Source organism: Gadus morhua, chromosome 11 (genome assembly GCF_902167405.1).
Source record: "Gadus morhua chromosome 11, gadMor3.0, whole genome shotgun sequence".
NCBI lineage: Eukaryota > Metazoa > Chordata > Actinopteri > Gadiformes > Gadidae > Gadus > Gadus morhua.
In genome coordinates, this window is record NC_044058.1 from 23,737,960 (window position 1) to 23,757,959 (window position 20,000).

At 45.0% G+C, this 20,000-nt stretch overlaps 1 protein-coding gene across 1 annotated transcript in view; it reads right to left on the minus strand.

The window, feature by feature from the left end:
* The window catches only part of si:dkey-33i11.1 (B-cell receptor CD22), a 93,121-nt gene extending 79,087 nt beyond the window's left edge, over positions 1-14,034 (minus strand). Inside the window, exons 1-14 of the mRNA XM_030371468.1 lie at positions 10,972-14,034; positions 10,797-10,862; positions 10,145-10,243; positions 9,684-9,795; positions 9,263-9,408; positions 7,980-8,100; positions 6,889-7,025; positions 6,386-6,508; positions 5,454-5,600; positions 4,517-4,622; positions 4,147-4,310; positions 3,632-3,781; positions 3,187-3,318; positions 1,447-1,528 (exon numbers count right to left, since the gene is read on the minus strand). Coding sequence (XP_030227328.1) covers positions 1,447-1,528; positions 3,187-3,318; positions 3,632-3,781; positions 4,147-4,310; positions 4,517-4,622; positions 5,454-5,600; positions 6,386-6,508; positions 6,889-7,025; positions 7,980-8,100; positions 9,263-9,408; positions 9,684-9,795; positions 10,145-10,243; positions 10,797-10,845 — 1,568 coding nt within the window. The 5' untranslated portion in view covers positions 10,846-10,862; positions 10,972-14,034. The remainder of the gene's footprint in view (positions 1-1,446; positions 1,529-3,186; positions 3,319-3,631; positions 3,782-4,146; positions 4,311-4,516; positions 4,623-5,453; positions 5,601-6,385; positions 6,509-6,888; positions 7,026-7,979; positions 8,101-9,262; positions 9,409-9,683; positions 9,796-10,144; positions 10,244-10,796; positions 10,863-10,971) is intronic.
* Positions 14,035-20,000: the final 5,966 nt, after the last annotated feature.

Genomic DNA, 20,000 nt, shown 5'->3' on the forward strand with positions numbered 1-20,000 from the left:
GTGTGGAAGAACAATACACAGCCACAACAGCCTGGCCCCTCCTCCTCATGCTGGTCACCAGCCTGGTCACACACTGCTGTGGGATGGCATCCCATTCTTCAAGCAGCATTTGTCGCAAGTCAGCCAACGTGGTTGTGTTGGTCACTCTGGCACGAACAGCACGCCCAAGCTGATCCCACAAGTTTTCATTGGGGTTGAGGTCGGGACTGTTTGCAGGCTATTCCATCCTCTCCACTCCCACATTCTGGACGTAGTCTCTGATAAACCCCGCCCTGTGGGGGCGAGCGTTGTCATCTTGGAGGATAGAGTTCGGTCCCAGACTGTGGAGATATGGGATCGCCACTGGTTGCAGAATCTCATCTCTACATCTCTCTGCATTGAGATTGCCTCCAATGATGACAAGCCTCGTATTTCCAGTGAGGGAGATGCCACCCCACACCATCACACTGCCTCCACCAAAAGATGTTATTCTATCGGTGCAGCAACCAGCATAGCATTCTCCGCGTCTTCTCTACACTTTGACCCTACGATCCAACTGACGTAGGCAGAATCTGGACTCATCACTGAACATAACGTTCCTCCACACGTTCAGGTTCCAGTGCACATGGTGCCGACACCAGCGCAAACGGGCCTGACGGTGAAGGGCAGTCATGGCAGGACTCCTGGCAGCCCTATGAGACCAGAGATTGGCTGCGTGTAGTCTGTTCAGGACAGTCTGGGCAGAGAGCCGTCGGCCATACCGTCCTGAAAACCTTGACTGCAAATCTGTAGAAGACTGAGTGCTGACAGGTTGATGAAACGGTCTTCTTGGGGCGTCGTCTTCTCGGGACGCCCACTTCGAGGCCTGTCTTTGACATCCCCCGTTATATGGAACTTGGCCTTCAGATTGGAGAGGGTACTAGGGCTCACTCCAAATAATGCCGCAACTTGGTTTTGCGGAACACCAGCTTGAAGTTGCCCAATCAGGTGCCAATCAGGCACCTGTCAATAGCAACAGCAAAATAACCTGTTTGGCAATGGCAGAAAAGATTTGGCAAATTTTCCTGGGCGCAACCCACATGCTCATCTCACAAATGCATGTTCCTTACAAATGGGGCACCATTTAAAAGGGAACTAAACAGGCTTTCCAACGGTATAAGATTTATTGCCAAAAGCATTGTTACCACAGAGAAATAATCTACCAAACACAAATTTCCTTACTTTTTGTGCTAAGTTTAGATATAGAGATAGATATACCTGATCATTATATCGATATAGAGATAGATATACCTGATCATTAGGACGATATAGAGATAGATATACTTGGTCATTACATCAGTATAGATGGAAAGATCATACCTGATCATTATATAGATATGAATAGATAGATCATACCTGCTCATTATATAGATATGGAAAGATAGATCATAGCTGATCATCATATAGATATGGATAGATAGATCATACCTGATCATTATGGCCACCGTCAGTGTGATGAGTGCTGCAGACACGCCCACGGCAGAAACTAGGGCGATCACCTTTAGACGTCCTGCAGACCGAACAGACAGGTACAGGTGTGTGTATGTGGGCAATGCAGTTGGGCTAGGACATGAGACCTGTAGTTTATTATACCTGAACCTCTTGACGTTTATACTGTGTGTGTGTGTGTGTGTGTGTGTGTGTGTGTGTGTGTGTGTGTGTGTGTGTGTGTGTGTGTGTGTGTGATTGTGTGTGTGTGTGTGTGTGTGATTGTGTGTGTGTGTGTGTGTGTGTGCGTGTTTGTTTGTGTGTGCGTGTGCGTGTGTGTGTGTGGGTGATTGTGTGTGTGTGTGTGTGTGTGTGTGCGCGTTTGTGTGTGTGTGTGTGTGTGTGTGCGCGTTTGTTTGTGTGTGTGTGTGTGTGTGTGTGTGTGTGTGTGTGTGTGTGTGTGTGTGTGTGTGTGTGTGTGTGTGTGTGTGTGTGTGTGTGTGCGTGCGTGCGTGCGTGCGTGCGTGCGTGCGTGCGTGCGTGCGTGCGTGCGTGCGTGCGTGCGTGCGTGCGTGCGTGCGTGTGTGTGTGTGTACATTAGGAGGGTGCGCTCGCATGTGTGTCTGTGTGTGTGTGTGAGTGTGTGTGTGACTCCATGCGTGTGTCTCATTCGCTTCTCTGAGAGGGTTTGTCGTCTTTCGAGTAGTCTTGAAAATTATCCCAAAATAACACACAATAAGGAATAAATGAGGTTAAGGGATAATGAATGACCAGCTTCTCTTTTTGCTGCCAACAGCGTGAAAAGGTGAGATAGCAGCAAGTGAATCAAGCGATCAGCAGTGAAAATAAAGCCAGGCCATTCGCACGTCGTTATACGGACGTCTAGACCACACTTTCTTGGGCTTCCATGTTCTTAATCTGCTGCTGCATTGCCTCAGATCATCCGTCTAGACTTTGCTGTAATTTTCCACAACACCCCATTAACCCTGGCTTCGATGCTCGGAGCGGGAAAGAGATTTGAGTCACCCTGACTCACAGAACAACATTATGAGGTAATATACCATGCGGTATATCTGCTGGCGTTCTGTGGCCTGGAGAGGACAGGAGCTTTCGTCACGCCGTGTTTCTTATTCATAAATGTTACATCATCTGTATTCTTGAGGTTATGTTTATAGAGCTGGGTAATACTTGGTAAGTCAAGTCGAGGCAATTCAATTTGTATAGCACTTAATCACAGTTACAGACACAAAGGGCTTCACTTGCTAATTTCATACAACAAGTGTTCCTTGTTACAATGTTATTACACATATAATAAGCAACGCGATAACTTGTAACAACATGTACCTAATATGTTATAACCAGGGCTGCCAAGGTTCACGTTTGGAGAGGGACAATTATTGGGGGGGGGGGGGGGGGGGGGGGGTGGTCCACCCAAATATAAATCATTTCTAAATTGATGATATTAAAAGGGCATTGAACTCTTCTCCTTGATTTGTGTGGCAGTTGGCTGACATCGTTATGATGATCATTACCGCGCCCAACTGGAATGGAGTGTGGATCGGGAACGTTTGAACGCATGGAACCCTAAGCCAACGCGGACCCTCCATTGCGTGCGTGCGTGCCCCTGTGTGTGTGCGTGCGTGCGTGCGTGCGTGCCCCTGTGTACGTGGTATGCGTGCCCGTGCGGATGCGGAACGCGGAAAGCATGTCTTCGCTTTTAGGCTGCCGATCCGAACCCACCTCTCACCCGGACCGTGATCACCGGAGAGCTGTGCGTGCCGATGCGGTTGCGGGCCTCGCAGTAGTACTGTCCGCTCTCCCCCGGACCCACCTCGGAGAAGGTGTAGGAGGGGCCCGTCCTGGCTCCCCACACTAGGGGGGGGGGGGGGGTGTACATACCATCATGGTGGTTACTGTTCAACGATGATAATCCCAAACTTCTCTGTATTTAAACCCTACCTAAATAGTGTGGGAAGAAACATGGACACAATTATTTGTAATATCACAATTAACACATTTTCCTAAATTTCACCGTAACGTTTTACGAAGAACATACTTCAGCATCCAGAGAACACTCTATTCCTCTGTCTAAATCTGAATAACTGCAACATCTCAACACTAAAGTGAGCGGACCCTACGGAAACATCCGGAAGGTGGTTCGCCTTCTGAGTGCGGCGATGCACACCTCGCCTGGGGGCGCCGTCCAGTGGAAGCCGATGCCAGGTGAAGTTGTCCACCACCGGGTTGGCCTGACTGCTACAGGTCAGTGTCAGCGGGCGACCGGCGTCCACCACGCTAGAGGGACGGGCCAGGACCGACGTGTTCTTAGGAGGATCTACGGAGAGAGGATGGCGAGAAAAGGAGTTTCAGTTTCAGTTTCAGTTTGTTTATTTTTCTATCATCAGACAGAAAAAGTGTCCACAGGGCGCACAAGACATAGGAAAAATGATATCAGGCCCGACATGTCGCTGTGTTTTTGGTTAACTTCCTTGTTATGTGTCATCATTTGTTTAAACAAATAAACCACACCTCAAACACCCATACACACACATACGCACATACACACACACACATACACACGCAAACACACATAAATACACACACACACACACACACACACACACACACACACACACACACACACACACACATACAAACACACACCTGCCCATGCATATGGACCCAGTGAGCTGTACTCACACAGTACAGAGAGAGTAGCGACCGGGGAGGTTTGGTGGCCCAGGCGGTTCCATGTCGTACAGTAGTACTGACCGGCACTGTGAGAGCGCACCGATGGGAAAGACATGTTCTGGTGCATCCCTTTGGCCCACACCTTGTCGCCAAGGATACGATGCCACGCAAACCTGTGGTCAGAGGATGATAGGCGGTCTAAAGTTATTCCGGATAGGTCACGGAAGGCAATGGAAAAGTCCACTTCTGAGTGGGTTTCATCTTTCACTAAAGTATAAAAGAGAATACTGACTTATCGTGCTGTTTAAAATATTTGCTGACATTGTGTGAAATGTCTATTTGTAGTGATTAGCAGTCAGACAGACACAGAGACAGATACCTGTTGACAGGTGGGTTGGCTTGGCTCACACAGCTGAGGTTGACATGGTAGCCTTCCCTGATGTCGCCCCGAGGACTCACCACTACCCGAGTGTTTTGGGGGGAGTCTAGACAGGAAGGCAGGAAGACAGACAGAAACATCACAGATGAAGATTAGCTAGATTACACAAAGAAAGGTTCCCTATTTGGCCTATCCCTATCCCCGCTTAAAGTGTGAGCATACACTTTCACTCAAACCTTAAAAAGGGACAGAAAACAGGACATTTCCATTGCAGTTTCTGATTGGAAGATATTTTGTAGCAGGTTATTTGAAAGCACTTCTTTCACATGTTAGTTCTGATCAGCCTATCAGAACAATTTATTGTAAAAACCTGTGTTTTACCAACATTTTGGAGTTGGTTTGTCCTATAATAAGAAAGGTAATTGGAAAGGGGAAATTGTGTTGAATGAATGAAATGCTTTAATAAATAATGAATTTCCTTTTATCCATTAATATCAGTAAAACCATTCCAAAAAATGTGACACAATAAACTCAAATAAACCAAATGCAAACTGGTGCAAATCCTTTGCAGTTCAGCTGATACTGAAAAAGTCACATGGTGATATACATAATGGTGGTAAGGTCTTTAAGGTCTTTTCGCCGCTGAGATATCTGCTTTGCATCAGATCAAAGATTCAGCTTAGCAATATTACCAACATTGCTCGGACGCATTACCACCACAAGAATCTGCTAAATCTCTAGGAATCTATCAAACCTATTAGGATTGGTTCTACTTAAAACTACACCTACCGTCTTGTAATGTACGACAAACCCAATTCTAATTCTACACCGATTCACCAAATGTTTTGCTACTCATTCAATGACATCTTTCCCACATTTAATTCCAAAATGTTGATTCAAAGCCTAGATTGTTGTTGTTTTGTCATGAGAAACCTACATGTGATGTTCAGTAGCATGGGCTGGGATCGGTCAGTGCCCAGGGAGTTCCGAGCCACGCAGAAGTACTGTCCTTCATCTTTGAACGTCAGACCTATCAGGTGAAGCTGGGGTCTGTAGCTAGCTGGTATGCTGTGACTTTCCATATCTGGGAAAAACACACACACAACGTAACGTGACAAAACATGTGTAACACATTCGTAATCATCTCTATTTAAAGGCCTTTGAGAATCCCGGGCAGTCTGGTTAGTATATATCCCATAAATTAAGACTATCAAGTATGTCTTACAATAATAGCCTGTAGATGCTAAATAAAGGTCCTTGCCTCTCAAAATGAAGACTATCAACATCATCTGCTGCATTGGCCATTAAGGGAATGCACGTCATCTTTTTAATCATCTAGTCTAGATCTTTTATTTTTGACATGCATGAATATAAAATGCTTTTGATTTTATAAAAATCATTTTTTAATGTATATATTTTTTAATCTATATAAAAAGTAGAAACCACACATCAGTTTAGAAATAATATCGGCTGAATTATAACTTAAGAAGCATGACTAGCTGGTGCGTGAACGTTGGTTCACCAGATGTGAAGGACACTGTGAAAGATGATATGGGGACATTTGAATCCAAGGACCACTAGTTGTGTGGCGTATTTCTGGAAACACCATGTGAATTCTAGTTTTTTTTTTTTTTTTAAGTAAAACTCTCTTTCGAGATCATTTGAACCCCTTGCCTCCTTGTTTTCCATTGTTTCTAGATCTTATATTCCTGGTCTTCAGTCATATCGGCACTATAAGCTTCTAATATCGTGCAGCGTAACATAGTGTCCTCTCTTTCGCCCCATGAGGCTCATCTGGCTCCATTCACCATAACGTACACATTACACGCCTGTTGTGTTAACATTCAAACATAAAGCGAGGACTGCTACCTTTGAACCAGGCGAAGCTCTCGACCGGGGGGGCGGCGTCACTGCTGCAGGAGAGAGTGGCCGACCCCCCCGCTGACAGCTCTCCCACCGGGGACACCGTGACGACAGTGGTCCGGGGTCCATCTGGAGGGGGGGGAGAGAGAGCTGGGCTTTACGTTGTGATTCGCTCATGATGAAAGCACAGAGACATGGTATGTCGACTAAATGCTGCTTGTTGGGCAGCAAGAGTGACGTGGCAGTGAGGTGTTGATGGAAGCTGTGTGTCTCGGTTTTATTCTTCGATTGTACATCTACATCTATGCTTTTGAGCAGCAATAGCGTTGAAGGAGATGCATGTAGGAAAATAGAAGCAAAGCAGACATTCATTTGATACTTTATGTGAGATCTGGCAACTGTTTCTGGTCTTATCTGAAGAGATTCATGGAAACCACATATTCATTTACATGCGTAAATCCTGTATATACTGAATGACGTAATCAGACCATGGTCGGAGGACCACTCACGTCCCATAGCCAACGTCAGCGGCGGGGACTGTACGTTCTGGGGAGGGATCGGTCGACAGGTGTAGGTCCCGGCGTTCTGCTGCTCGAAGCGGTTGACGATCATCCACTTCTCATAGGATCCCAGGTTCAGCCCGTTCCTGAGGACAACATCATCATATGAACACTGTAGAAGGTTCTGGTAAGATGTGACACACATGAACACGCACTTAAAAACACACTCATACACAAAGAGTAATTGGTAGGCTACTATGAACATCCTTTCTTTACCGACGGGGATATGTTTATTCTCTTCGTCTGACAAAGTAATTAATGTAAGACGCTTTGGATAAAAGCTTCTGCTAAAAGCTTCTGCTAAAAGACCTAAATGTAAATTTAAATGTCATAGTAAATAGAATAACAATGAGGAGGGAACAGGAAACTTCCCGAGACTTGGTGTTTACGAGCCAAATAACATCAGATTCGGATTTGGTTGTCGAGGAAACGTTACAGGGTTGCGCTCCGGGGAGGAATGTCATGTCACGCAAAGTTTGTTAATTCTGTTGAGCATTTTCATGTCAAGTTAAAATCACTCATGTCTTGTCGTTCACTTCCTGTTTTATTTTGTAGTTCCCTTTTCCCTCTCGTTTCAGGCACTTGACTTCCTCCACTGTGATTGCCTCCCCGGCCCCTGATTAGTCTCACCTGTTTTCCCCTCCCTCATGTATAAATACCCCTTGTTTCCCTTTGTCTAATGTCAGTTCGTCTTGCGTCCCCTGGGTATTGTCAAGCCTCAGTATTTGCTAGTTTTTTGTACCCAGATACTTGCAGATACTACTGCATTTAATTGTTGTTTGTATCCTCCTTAGCGAGCACCTTTTGTTATAGTTTTGTATCCTCCATGAGCGTTTTTTGTTACCATTTTCTAGTAAAGCGTTTTTGGTGAAACATACTGCCGTCTTTTGAGTTTTGCTTCTGAGTCCCTGTCCCTGAGTCAAGGCCTGGCAAGGAATCGGGATTTCTGTCTGGGAAGCTGTGATTTCTTAACAGCCAGGTTTACAGCTGAACGCCTACAGTGACAGAAGGGCACTTCCCAAGCAAAATTTGTCACACACCTGTACAGAGCCAGGCTCCGGCCGGAGGCAGCACATCCACTGGCCTGACAGCCCAGGAACACGGTGTCTCCCAACGCGAACATGTGGCCGAGTCGGACCGGGTGCACTTGGACTTGCAGGTCTGGAACGCAAACACTTCATGAACTGAAAGGAATCAATCAGGATTTAACTTGAAATGTCAAGATACGCTTGTATACAAATACAATTACGCAACACTTGTTAATGTTATGTATTTTAGGCACATAAGCTGCTCCCACATAGCCACTAGGAAGCAGGATCGACCACACAAGCTGTATTGCCCCCACACAGCCACAAGGGAGCAGGAGCAAACATACAAGCTGTAATATCTACCCCAGCCACAGAAGGCAGCATCTTTAAGACAGACGAGGAAACCGCAGCTAAGACGTCACATAGGCCACGCCCACTTCACATAGGCCCCGCCTACTTGGTCCATTTGCAGAGCCCGGAGGAGGTCAGAGACTCATAGGCGCCCCGCAGAGAGCCTCGGGCCTAAGCCCGGGTTCGAAGTGTTTGATACAATTCCCTCCCTTTTGCTTCATAGTTACCATACCGAAATACTTTAACAAATAAAGTGAGTGAAAAGCGACCCGTTTCAAACTACTTTCAACAGCACGACATTCACAGAGAAGTTTGGACCCTGAACGTGCAGACCTAAAAGTGATCTCAGCTCCTTAATAGCAAAAAGGTAGGTTTGATTCAAGAGCCTTAGGCCCAATCCCATTTCTACCCCTTACCCCTTCCCCTTACCCCTCCCCCTTGTTTTGAAGGGGTAAGGGGAAGGGGGAAGGGGTAGAAATGGGATTGGGCCTTGGGCCCAATCCCATTTCTTCCCCTTACTCCTTCCCCTTACCCCTCCCCCTTACCCCTTCACTTTACCCCTTCAAAACAAGGGGGAGGGGTAAGGGAAAGGGTTAAGGGGTAGAAATGGGCCCTTAACGTGGGCGTGATTGTTAGAAATGGCACAGACATCCATCAGGGAGGGAAATGCGCGGAGGGAGTATCTGTTCAGAGATGACAGCGCCCGCCTCGGTATCGGCCCATTTTGATTATAGGCAAATCCGAGACCAATCCATGATTGGTTTGACATATCTCTCTTGCCTTTCACTCACAGGTGTGTGTAATGCAAAACTTCTCAATGGCAGCGAAACATATGGAACAGAGGGGAGGGAAAGTTTTTCAAAATGGTACACTTTCCCACTCTTCATCTCTCCAGCGACTGCACCTTTAACACGGAGTGTCTCTGTGATGAACCTGAGGCCAACCTGTGACGGTGAGGGAGACTGTGTCAGGGGAGGTCCATCTCCCATTGGGCTGGTCCGTCTCAAACCTGAAGTGGTACTGTCCCGCGTCAGTCAGCCTAACAGCCTTGATCTGGACCGAACAGCTGGAGTAGCTCCCCCCTATGTAGCTGGGGACCCAGGGGAGATTGTGTTACGTATTCAGCTGATTGTCAATGATTCATTCAGAAATGTTCCGGTCTTGAGTGTTCTTTGTTTGACTCTAACTCTTTTATTTTTGGGTGTTTGTCCACATACACTAATATTCTGTAGTTAACCCCGGCTTTTATAAGTTGTTTTGACTACAATTGATTCTTTGATCCAAACAGCAGATCCTTAGTCAACACTGGATTATTGAAATGGGCCTTATATACACATTGCCTGGTTTTGAGCACTGTATTTGTACCGTGTGCGCCCCCTGTAGGACAGGCTGACTTGGTCTGGGTCCGAGTGGTGGGTGAACTCTCTGTGACCGTCCACGGACACACGGAACCACATGACCCGCTTCATCGTGTGGCCTGTGGAATAGAGATCACTGGTTCACATACACCACCATTACGATTCAATTATAGCATCAGCATGGTAGCATGGTAGTAGCATGTTGAATAACAGATAGACATCGATGAATGAATATCAATGGATTGATGAAAAAGTGAGTCAAAAACAATATACTGTACTGAAAAAGAAATCTGCAATATGACCTATCAATCAACCGACCTAGGCATTGAAAACCAATTAAAAACGGAAAGTTACCTGATAAATGTGTATAAAATACATTTATATTTATAAAAAAAGAAACTAAAAAACACGAGGTCCAAAACAGTAGTGTATCCAAATAAGATAAAAGGGAATTTGTCCCTATGATACCTGATGGGTAGTCATAGCGACAGGGCAAAGTGACGGTGGTTCCAGACCACACACAGATCTCCCTCCTCGAAAATGACACACTCCACCTGCTCTGGGCTCCTGAAGGACACACACACACACACACACACACACACACACACACACACACACACACACACACACACACCATTGATATCGACATAAACAGAGAATCACAGCCAAAACCCTTTGACGTACGCTTTTGGATAGGTTGAAAATGTGTTGGTTCAAAAGGGGTGGCAGATGAATGCTTCAATTAATAGACCGATAATAAGATCTGATGGCAACCATGGTGGCTTGCTGTCCTGCTAAATGCCTTGCTGGCGGACTGGCTGACTACCTTGCACAAAATCCAATCAATACTGTATAAATAACCTAGGTGTAAAGGCAAGGGCACCTGGATGCCGAACAACATGCAGCACAGAATGAACAACAGATGATCCACCCGAATTCATCTAATGTTGTCACAAGCTTTTACACACTAGGGCACAGAATGCAAAAAACTTCTAAATATAACCCTTAACACATTTCTAATATTTGATCCCTGGAAATTAACATGCATTATATTGAAAAGTAACATCATGCAGGGTGAATTGTTGAACACTAATATAATCCTAATCCCGGCGAACGTTACCTGGTAAGGCTGCAAGCACGGTGCTCAGAACTAGTGCACCTGCCAACATCTCCGCTGACTCAGGCACTGTGACGTCAGCCAGCAGAGAACCCAGAAGATCAACGGTTAACGCTCCACTCAGTCGGACGTGACATGGACATGTGGCTGGTCACCAAGTAAAACAGGACCTACTCACCTTCTATAAGAGCTTCATTGAGTTAGCCGTGAAATACCGTAGGACCAGTGCCTGTCGCAGGCAGTACCGGTGAGGCTGTCTTGAGTGAGGTTGGGTTTCAGAGGTGACAGTTGAGTGTTGGCCAGAACAGCCTCAGCCAATCATAAGGGGATGGTAGAGCAGAGGGAGGTGATACCAGCGAGGGTGAAGGAAGAGGAAGGGGATGCAGTCCTGAAGCTACCCCCAAATTGGGTGACATGGTATACATGGCAAATTACATCGGATAAGGATTGTTATGATGAAGTCTGTACCGTTGTAAATATCAATGAGGTTCGGGCTGCAAGATGATCTAGTTTAAATCATTCTATATAGCTGCATATTTTTATTATTATTTTCCTATCTACCCCTATCTAAATCCCAGGTTTCACAAATTCAATTCATGTATCCAGTTTCAAGATGGATGTACATTGGTTAAAGTTAGTTTGAACTTCAAAACTAAATGTTTTTAAAGATTGTTATTTGGGAGTTGCTATTGTTTATTTAGTTTTAGTGGAGAGGGGAGGAGGAGAGGAGAGGATGGGAGGCCTGAGGATTAAGAGGAGAGGAGAGGAAACGAGAGGAAACGAGAGGAGAGAATAGGAGGCCTGGAGGTTAAAGGTGCTGAGCTGATGCTCTGCTAGTTGGGAGGCCTTTGTGCAATATCAGTCAGGCTAGTCTTGCGATACCAGATGATCGGATATCTTGCCTGCTGTTCTAAATGTCTGGGGATTCCTTAATGCAAGTCGTTTGTTTGAACCGAACAGCCGCTTACAGTAACTTTACAGGAAATCACCTTTTACCGGGAATGACGCTCTCCCCCGTTCTCCTCAACAGTGAAACAAACTTTAGATATACCAATTTAATTTGTAACAAAGAAAGCTTGTGAACAACTTGACAATATTTTATTATGTCTCATCCATTGCGTGCTCAGTCTGCAAGATAGGGGGAATCAAGGACTTTCAGTGACAATACCCCGAAAGACCTCCTCTCTACAAAAGTTGAAAAGCGTTGATTGACAGCTGGCAACTGTGATGCCCTGGAGAAGAAGCACCATTTTGTCTGCGTTTGCCTTAGAGAAGAAGCATCATTTTGTCTGCGTTTGCCTTAAAGAAGAAGCATCATTTTGCCTGCGTTTGCCTTAGAGAAGAAGCATCATTTTGTCTGCGTTTGCCTTTGTTTGCGTTGGAAGATCCTTCCAATTCGAAGAATGCTTCCAATTCCTTTAACCACATTGCCGTTTTGTATTGCACCAAACTGGTTGTACTTCCCTCAGCCTCCCCCCGGCCGCAGTGCCCCATGCCGATACTGAAGGGGTATTTAACGTTACGGTCGACATGATCCAGGGCGCTCAAATACATACACCGCCGCCAACGTATGACTGAGACACCAACCCAACAGCGAATGGGTTAGTGTCTCAGTGGTCCAGAGGGCCTAGCCAACTGTACTGATGCTACGTAACATAAAACGGACACCAAGACACAACAAATAGTTGTTAATGCTTGTTGTCAAGCGCCTACAACCTTCTTCCCTGCCAACTATTGATATCAGTAACCGGAAGGAAAAAGGCTCAGCAAACCGGCCCAATCATTCCTTGGGAGAATTCCTGGACAAATTCAACCTGATTATATCATTTGCCTGGAGAACAAGAGCGATAGGAGTCATTGTTATCATAGGCGAGGAACACTGACTAGAATCCAGTGGTGCAGAGCTCGTCCCAGCTGAGCTCCACTAGAACAGGGAACTGCTGGCAGGGAGGACAGCCCGCAACCAGAAGTGGTGAGTTGCAAGACCTTGGAGTCAACCGTGACCACTTAGCTTGATGAATCTCAATGACTTTCGCATATTTCCATGCGGTGACTCAGCCAATAGATGTCAGTGAAGTATCACGCCATGGTCAATTGGCTTCTTAGCCCTTTGTTGACCCCGCCCCCACAGGTAATGATGATGTACCAATTCAACCTTTCAATCAAACCCTAAAGTATCCATGTGGAGGGGGGAAAAAGGGAAGCCTTTAATTCAGGAACTTAAAAATGGTATCTTTGTCGCCAGCTGGAAAGTTGACGTCAGCCTTGTATCCGTTAACTTGGGTCAAATTGGGAATGATTAGGAAAAGAGGTGAAAACACTGCATGGATTGTTAGGAATGGATTTGTCTCCTTCAAGGACTAGAACATGGGAGCAATAGTATTGCAAGACAAATAAAAACAATTATCTTAATATTTTAAATGTAAACGTATGCTGCAGTTATAGTTCAAGTAATATTCCTTTGAAAATGGCAATAAATGTCTATGCTTTAAAAAGTTTAAAACAATGCACTCAATAAACATTCTTTTTAGTACAGTACAATTTCAAACAAGCCAAAAGAAAGTTAAGCAACAGTTTTTACCACTACTTTGAACTGAACCACTGTGTATGAAAAAGGACCACCACCAAAATGAGTTTCAAATCCCACCAATGCGAAGTGAAATTAACTATATATTACAATTTACAGATTGTCATTTAAGGGTGTGGGGGTGTATTATTACAGCAGTGTCTTAAATTATGGGTTGAGAGCTGAAATGGGTTCCAGGCCTATGTCTACTGGGCTCCCACATGACAACAATACTGTTATGATTTAATGATCATGGATCAGGAGACGGGGAAAGAAAACCAATTGGAGCCCTGGCTGAACAAAAAGTTTAGGGACCGTTGTTATTAATACGTTTCCCCCCAATACTATCCATAGGATTGGGACTAGGTAGAGTGGTGGGATTTAAGCCTAACCTGGAACCACAGCAGGGCTTCAAAAGGATCACGGCCCACTAATAGGTCAAAGCCTGATGTAATCTTAATAGAAACCAGGCCGGAGTTTACAAATGAAGAGAAACAGATGGACGGCGCTAGATTAAGTGTGGCTGACCACAAACAGAGAGACGGAGTAAGGGTAGGGGGGGGCGAGATGGAGTAACATGAGGAAGGTATATGAATGTCTGAGGGGGCGAGAGAGTCAGCCCCAGGAACCGAGAGGGGATGCCAAGATAAGTTTGAGACGAAGATAGGGGGGAGGCTGCGAGGAGGAGGAAGAGGGGGGGTGAGGGGGGGGTGTTAGAGTGTAAGAGACCTTTTCTGAGGTGTAGCCGGGAAAGTTAAGAAAGCGTAAAGAGGGGCTAGTTAGGGTGGAAGGATTGAGGGAAGTTGGAGGTACAGTATGTGAAAATTAGATATGACAGCAGAAGAGGGAATTGTAGGGTGGGGGATGGGGGGGGGGGGGGGGGGGGGGGGGGGGTAGAAGAAGGAAAAAGAGGCAGCAAGAGAAGAAATGTATGACAACATATCCAACCGTTATGGTAGGGAAGGTATCCATGCGTCCACCGCAGCAGCCCGAGACCAGATGAAGTGTGACCGTCTGGTGGTCAGACTGGACCTGAAGATTTTCCGCTGTTGCAAAACACTTCCTGCCTGCTGTTTTTATGCGCTGATGGCTCACCGTCCCGCTCCCCGTTTAAAGCTTCTTTCTTTTTTCATTTTTTTTTTTACAAACTGTAATTGCAAAATATGTTAATTCTATAGCGGGATTATTAACGCGTTGGATCGTCTGGCCTCTATCATGGAAAACCTTAATTTGTGTTCTAGCAGAGTAATGAATTGAATATCCAGCATATGGTATAGTTTAAGTTAAATGGTTTACTCCGTTGGGGAAGTCTATGCAAGAATGATGATGATGAGGGCTTGAATGACATCTGACAATGTGATATGTTGTTTTTGTGCTGTCTGTTAGGAAGAAAAGAAAATGTTACTGATGAATTGCCATAACCCATGTTTAATTTAAAGTGAAACAAAACAAGATATTAAACTAAACGGAAACGTGAACATAAACTAATTTGCTAATTAGCGAACACCTCATCTGTAAATCATATCCCCCCGTTCAGACACGTGACATACCAACCCACACACACCAAAAAAAATAAAAAACTCGCTAAAGCAAATCATTTGACGGTTTTTTTCTCTCTTGGCTCTGAAATGCTTGAAAGCTGCTGGAGCACGGCTGAATTTCCTCTGGGTTAGCTCATTCCTACCCCATTCACAAACTCTGCTGGGTCAGATTTCTGCTCCCGATCTGCCAGAGACAGGTCTGTGGGCGCTGTGGTATTCCACGGTGAATGACTCATGTCTGGTAGTTATTATGGGCTGCCCCCTCCCACCCACACACCCCTCCCACCCCCTCCCCGACAACACCCGCCTCCTCCCCCTACTCCTCAACCACTACTACCACCGCTGGGTCGTCGTGGAGACCGTCCAGCTCCCTCTCCACTCTAGCCCCGTCTTGTGGCGGGAAATACAACCACACCCCCTTTAAAGAGGGGACCTACGGTGACAATGGAGCCTCTGGGACAGAACCGACCGGACCCCAGTTTGGGCTGGTTTGGGTGGAAAGGGGCCACACATCACATACGGCTAATCAAAAAGAACAACCACAATAACCGGTGTTTCACCTGCGGAAATGGAGCTGTTGAAGTCGGTCACTCTTTCAGAATTTGACCCTCTTTGACACGCCGTATGCTTTATTTAGCCTACAGTTTTATTTTCCTTTAAACTAACCATCAATCATTTAAACGGTAGAAAGTATATTGAATTGGTCATTGATTTTTATTTTTGTTGAGTTATGATTAGTTCCTTCAAACTCAAAACTGATTAATAAGGCTGTTATTGTGACCATTCAATACTTGTTTGTTCAGGAGTCAGCTGGACGTCTCAGATCTGCCTTTGTACTTCAGGAGCTCAATAGTGCCTGAATGATCCCACCAGAATGACAGCAAGCTACACTAGAGCAATATGTGTCATTAGCTAGGCAACCCGGTCTATTGATGCAAGTGTTAAGATTAAGATTAGTACTTTATTAATATTATTAATATTACTTTTATTATTATTATGTTCAATTGGTATTCATCCTGGGTTTATTTACTTGTTCTGTTGGCCTCCATCTTATTCACTGGTCCTCAAGCACTTTACTAATGCACCTCGACCTTAGAACTTTTGAACTTAAAAGATAAATACATGTGAATGTGTATACATTACATGTATTAATGCCAATTTATCCGACCACCTCTCACCAAAAATCAATATCTATCTATCAGGGTGTGTGTTTGTGTGTGTGGGAATGTGTTCATGCGTGCGTGTGTGTGTGTGTATCTGTGTCCGTGTTCACTATGATTGAGTCCGTCTGCATACATGTGTGAGTCCCTGTGTGTGTGCGTGCGTGCGTGCGTGTATGTGTGTGTGTGTGATGGTTTTACCATGTGGAAGCTCCTACTATGGGGCTGAGGGAAGTGTATGGAGCAGTGTGTCAGGTCTGGGCTACTGTTGGAAACTACTCCTATTACGACCTCTTTCCTCCAATTCCTCCGTCTCCCGTCTTTCCACCTCATCATCTCAGTCCTTCCCACTCACTCCTCCTCCGATTTCCAATTTATTTTATGAAGAGGAAGTCAAAGTGCTGTTGAGGAGGAAGGAGGAGAAGTTGGCTCTTTATGCATTCAGAGTGAGGAGGGGCCGGTGATGCAGGCTACCGCTAAAGACAAATAGCTGCATGTTGCGATATAATGATGGTCTCATGTGTTATACGCAATGGGGGACCAACACAAGAGCCTCAGTGGGGAGGAAGACATGGCGATAAATGGGACAACATAAGCCGATAAAGAGCATACACTCATACACTCATAAGCTTCTATTTTTGTTTTTCCTGACACTATATAGATCCTGCTTCCACTCAAGCCTTAGCTTGTCATGGTTTTCATGATGACACTTTTCACCTGCAGCATTTCGGCCTGGCAACTGAGGCGGAACACACTGAAGAAGAAAAACAGACATTGACGATAAGAATTGGTCGTCAAGAAGGCCATTCAATATTTGCTTATTTGGTTATATTACGTTGTAAAAAATATATCATGCATTTCTGAAAAAATATATGGTTAGCAAATGTTTCTCAATACATTTGAATGTATTTGATTTGGGAATAAATGTGTATTATTATAACTTCTGCTGTCTTTTATCTTGTCCCTTGTTACTGTTAAGTTGATTAGTAGTCTTGTGGTATGAGCAGTTGGCTAAATGGAGTCAATACAGTCCAAGAATATCAGCTCCACTCCTTGAGCAAAGCATCAAATCACAGGGTTCCATTTTGCAGACAAAAAGTCCTCAAAAGAAAGTTTCTGGTAATTGTCTGAAAAGTAAAGATTTAAGCAGTAACAGACACCCCTACCCCCCCCCCCCCCCCCCACACACACACACACACACACACACACACACACACACACACACACACACACACACACACACCCACACCCCCACACACACACACGTGGTGTTTATGATAATGAAATAATCTTTAAGGGCAGTCATCTGGAATGCATTATACCATCTCCTTGGAAACGGTCCCTGGCTCTATAATAGGAGTGTTTGCTCCTAGTCAGCTGCCCAATGATGTCATTGAATATAAGCACTCGAAGAAAAAAAGACATCTGTTGACATGCAAACGTGCGATGAACAGGGCTTTGGGTTAAATATGTCGATATTTGCGGTGGAGACTAATTCTGAAGTCTGGCCGAAACGAATGTTTATCCAAACAGAGACATGGCCGCAAATGGAAAAATCGAATAAATGGTGTGGATCCCTGCACCTGCCCCTCATTTTCTCTAGCCTCCAAGCTGGTATTGAGGCCTGCCTGGCTGGTTGATGGTCCCCCAAGTCGTTTTGATTTCAGATAGCAGGAAAAACACTTTTCTTTTTCAAAACTCTCATTGTCACTGCTGCTCTTTATATGATCAATACATTGATCTGTAACAATTAAAATGTGTTGAAGCTTTGCCAGTATGTCTTCTTCGACTTCTGACTACTGCACTAGTGCTACTGACAATAACATGTTCATATATACAGGGCTAGGCCTTACTGATTGTTTCTCAATTAAATAATCGATACAGCATAGCAACATGACTGTTATGTCTTGTTTTTCGGGATCACCATCCGACTCACAACAACAGTGCCCAGAAGCAGCGTTGTTCCCAGGAAATAAAGGTAAATGAACACAGAGTACAAGACGGGAGATCGTCCAACCAGAGCTTGTTCCAAAAAGATGTCTTGCATTGTGTTGCCTCAAGGCTCTGGAGAGTCGTGGCCACAGACGGACGGAAGGCGGAAGTGTGGGAGTGAAAACGGGCCGAGCAAGACTGTTTTGATTTACTAAGTAAGAGGTGAAAATCTGCAATATCGGCACATCTCGGTTGCATTGTGTGCGTGTAGCAGGGGGGGGACTGCTCCGGAGATACCTGGAACCAAGCAAGAAGAATGTCCTGACAGAACAAGAAATACTGCACACTTATTGTACGCTTACCCTATGCTTTTATGGTGGGTTTGAAAAACAACTCTTCAGGTAGGAGTACAGCTTCATGTAACATCCGGCAGTTACAGCAATGTATTGAAGAAGCATGTGGATAAGTGATGGACAACTTGAAACACAATAGCCATGGGCCTTATTGGAATATGAGCCGTCAGGTAATCCTCTCTGATCAAATGTCTCAGGTTTTTGCATGATCTGTTTATTCTCTCGCTCAGCATATCATGCCAGCCCTATGGAAGCTATTATTCCTACCTGTGCCTAGGAAGAGCCAACCAGCATTAGCTATTAGCTCGCCAGCAGAGCTCTCTAGTTCTGGAGACAGGCGGTACGCCAAGCGGAAGAAACCCCACACCTCCCCATGAGCGCATTGACAATATTCTCGAAAAAGCCTCATGATTACTGTTTTAATACTGATTCTGAACCAGTTTCACACTTGAATTGAATCCTCATTCATTTGAACATGGTTGTATTTTGCTCCGAGGGATCTAAATCTATATATGAATTGTGTGTTCCCCTTACAATAGCTTTATTAAAGACTGCATCTGTACACGTGTGTGTGTGTGTGTGTGTGTGTGTGTGTGTGTGTGTGTGTGTGTGTGTGTGTGTGTGTGTGTGTGTGTGTGTGTGTGTGTGTGTGTGTGTGTGTGTGTGCGTCTGTGTGTGTGTCTCTGTGGTGTGGTTTACTAGTACAGAATGGTGGCTCTCAGGGTAAACCCACTCCAGCTGCAGCTTTACAAGACTACATCAAACACACACACACATACAGACACACACACACACACACACATACATATGCATGCACAAATACACACGGATGCTGTTGCCAATTTTCACGAAGGTAAATGTATTTACATTACTGGTATTGCTGTCATATAGCTGTCTCATTTTGTAACAGTGATATTTCAGCAACGACTAATGCTCGATTATTAATAAAATTAGTTATGACTCTCTCTCGGCCTGTCTCTCCCACTCTCTCTATCTCTGCCTTTCTATCTCCCTCTCCCCCACTTTCTCTCTCTCTCTCTCTCTCTCTCTCTCTCTCTCTCTCTCTCTCTCTCTCTCTCTCTCTCTCTCTCTCTCTCTCTCTCTCTCTCTCTCTCTCTCTCTCTCTCTCTATGTGTTTGTGTTTGTGTGTCTCTCTATCACCTTCCATCTCTCTCTCCCTCTCCCCCTCAGTCTCTCTCTCTCTCTCTCTCTCTCTCTCTCTCTCTCTCTCTCTCTCTCTCTCTCGCTCTCTCTCTTGCTCTCTCTTTTTCTCCCCCACTCTCTCTCTCTCAGCGGTAGCTCAAATGATATGAGCTTTCTGGCTTCCAGAGATTTGTTACAGCATGGAATGTTCTAAAGCCAATCTTACCATTTAGTTTCATAAAGCTTTCTGAAACCATGTATATAGAGGCGCTTGGTCTTCCTGAATTTTAGCCATGTTGGACTGGATCTGTTATTGTTTTCCATCCATGTGCTAGAACTGGAAGTGCTTTTCCAAGCTGAAAACCCTAACAGAAAATAAGTCAATCTCTTGATAGTATGTATGTCGCAGTAAGCTGAACAAAATAATAACAAAGTCATTATGACTGGATGGAACGGGGAGCAAATGGCAGACCGGGAGAGAGACATGGAGGGTAAGCACACAGGCACGGCAA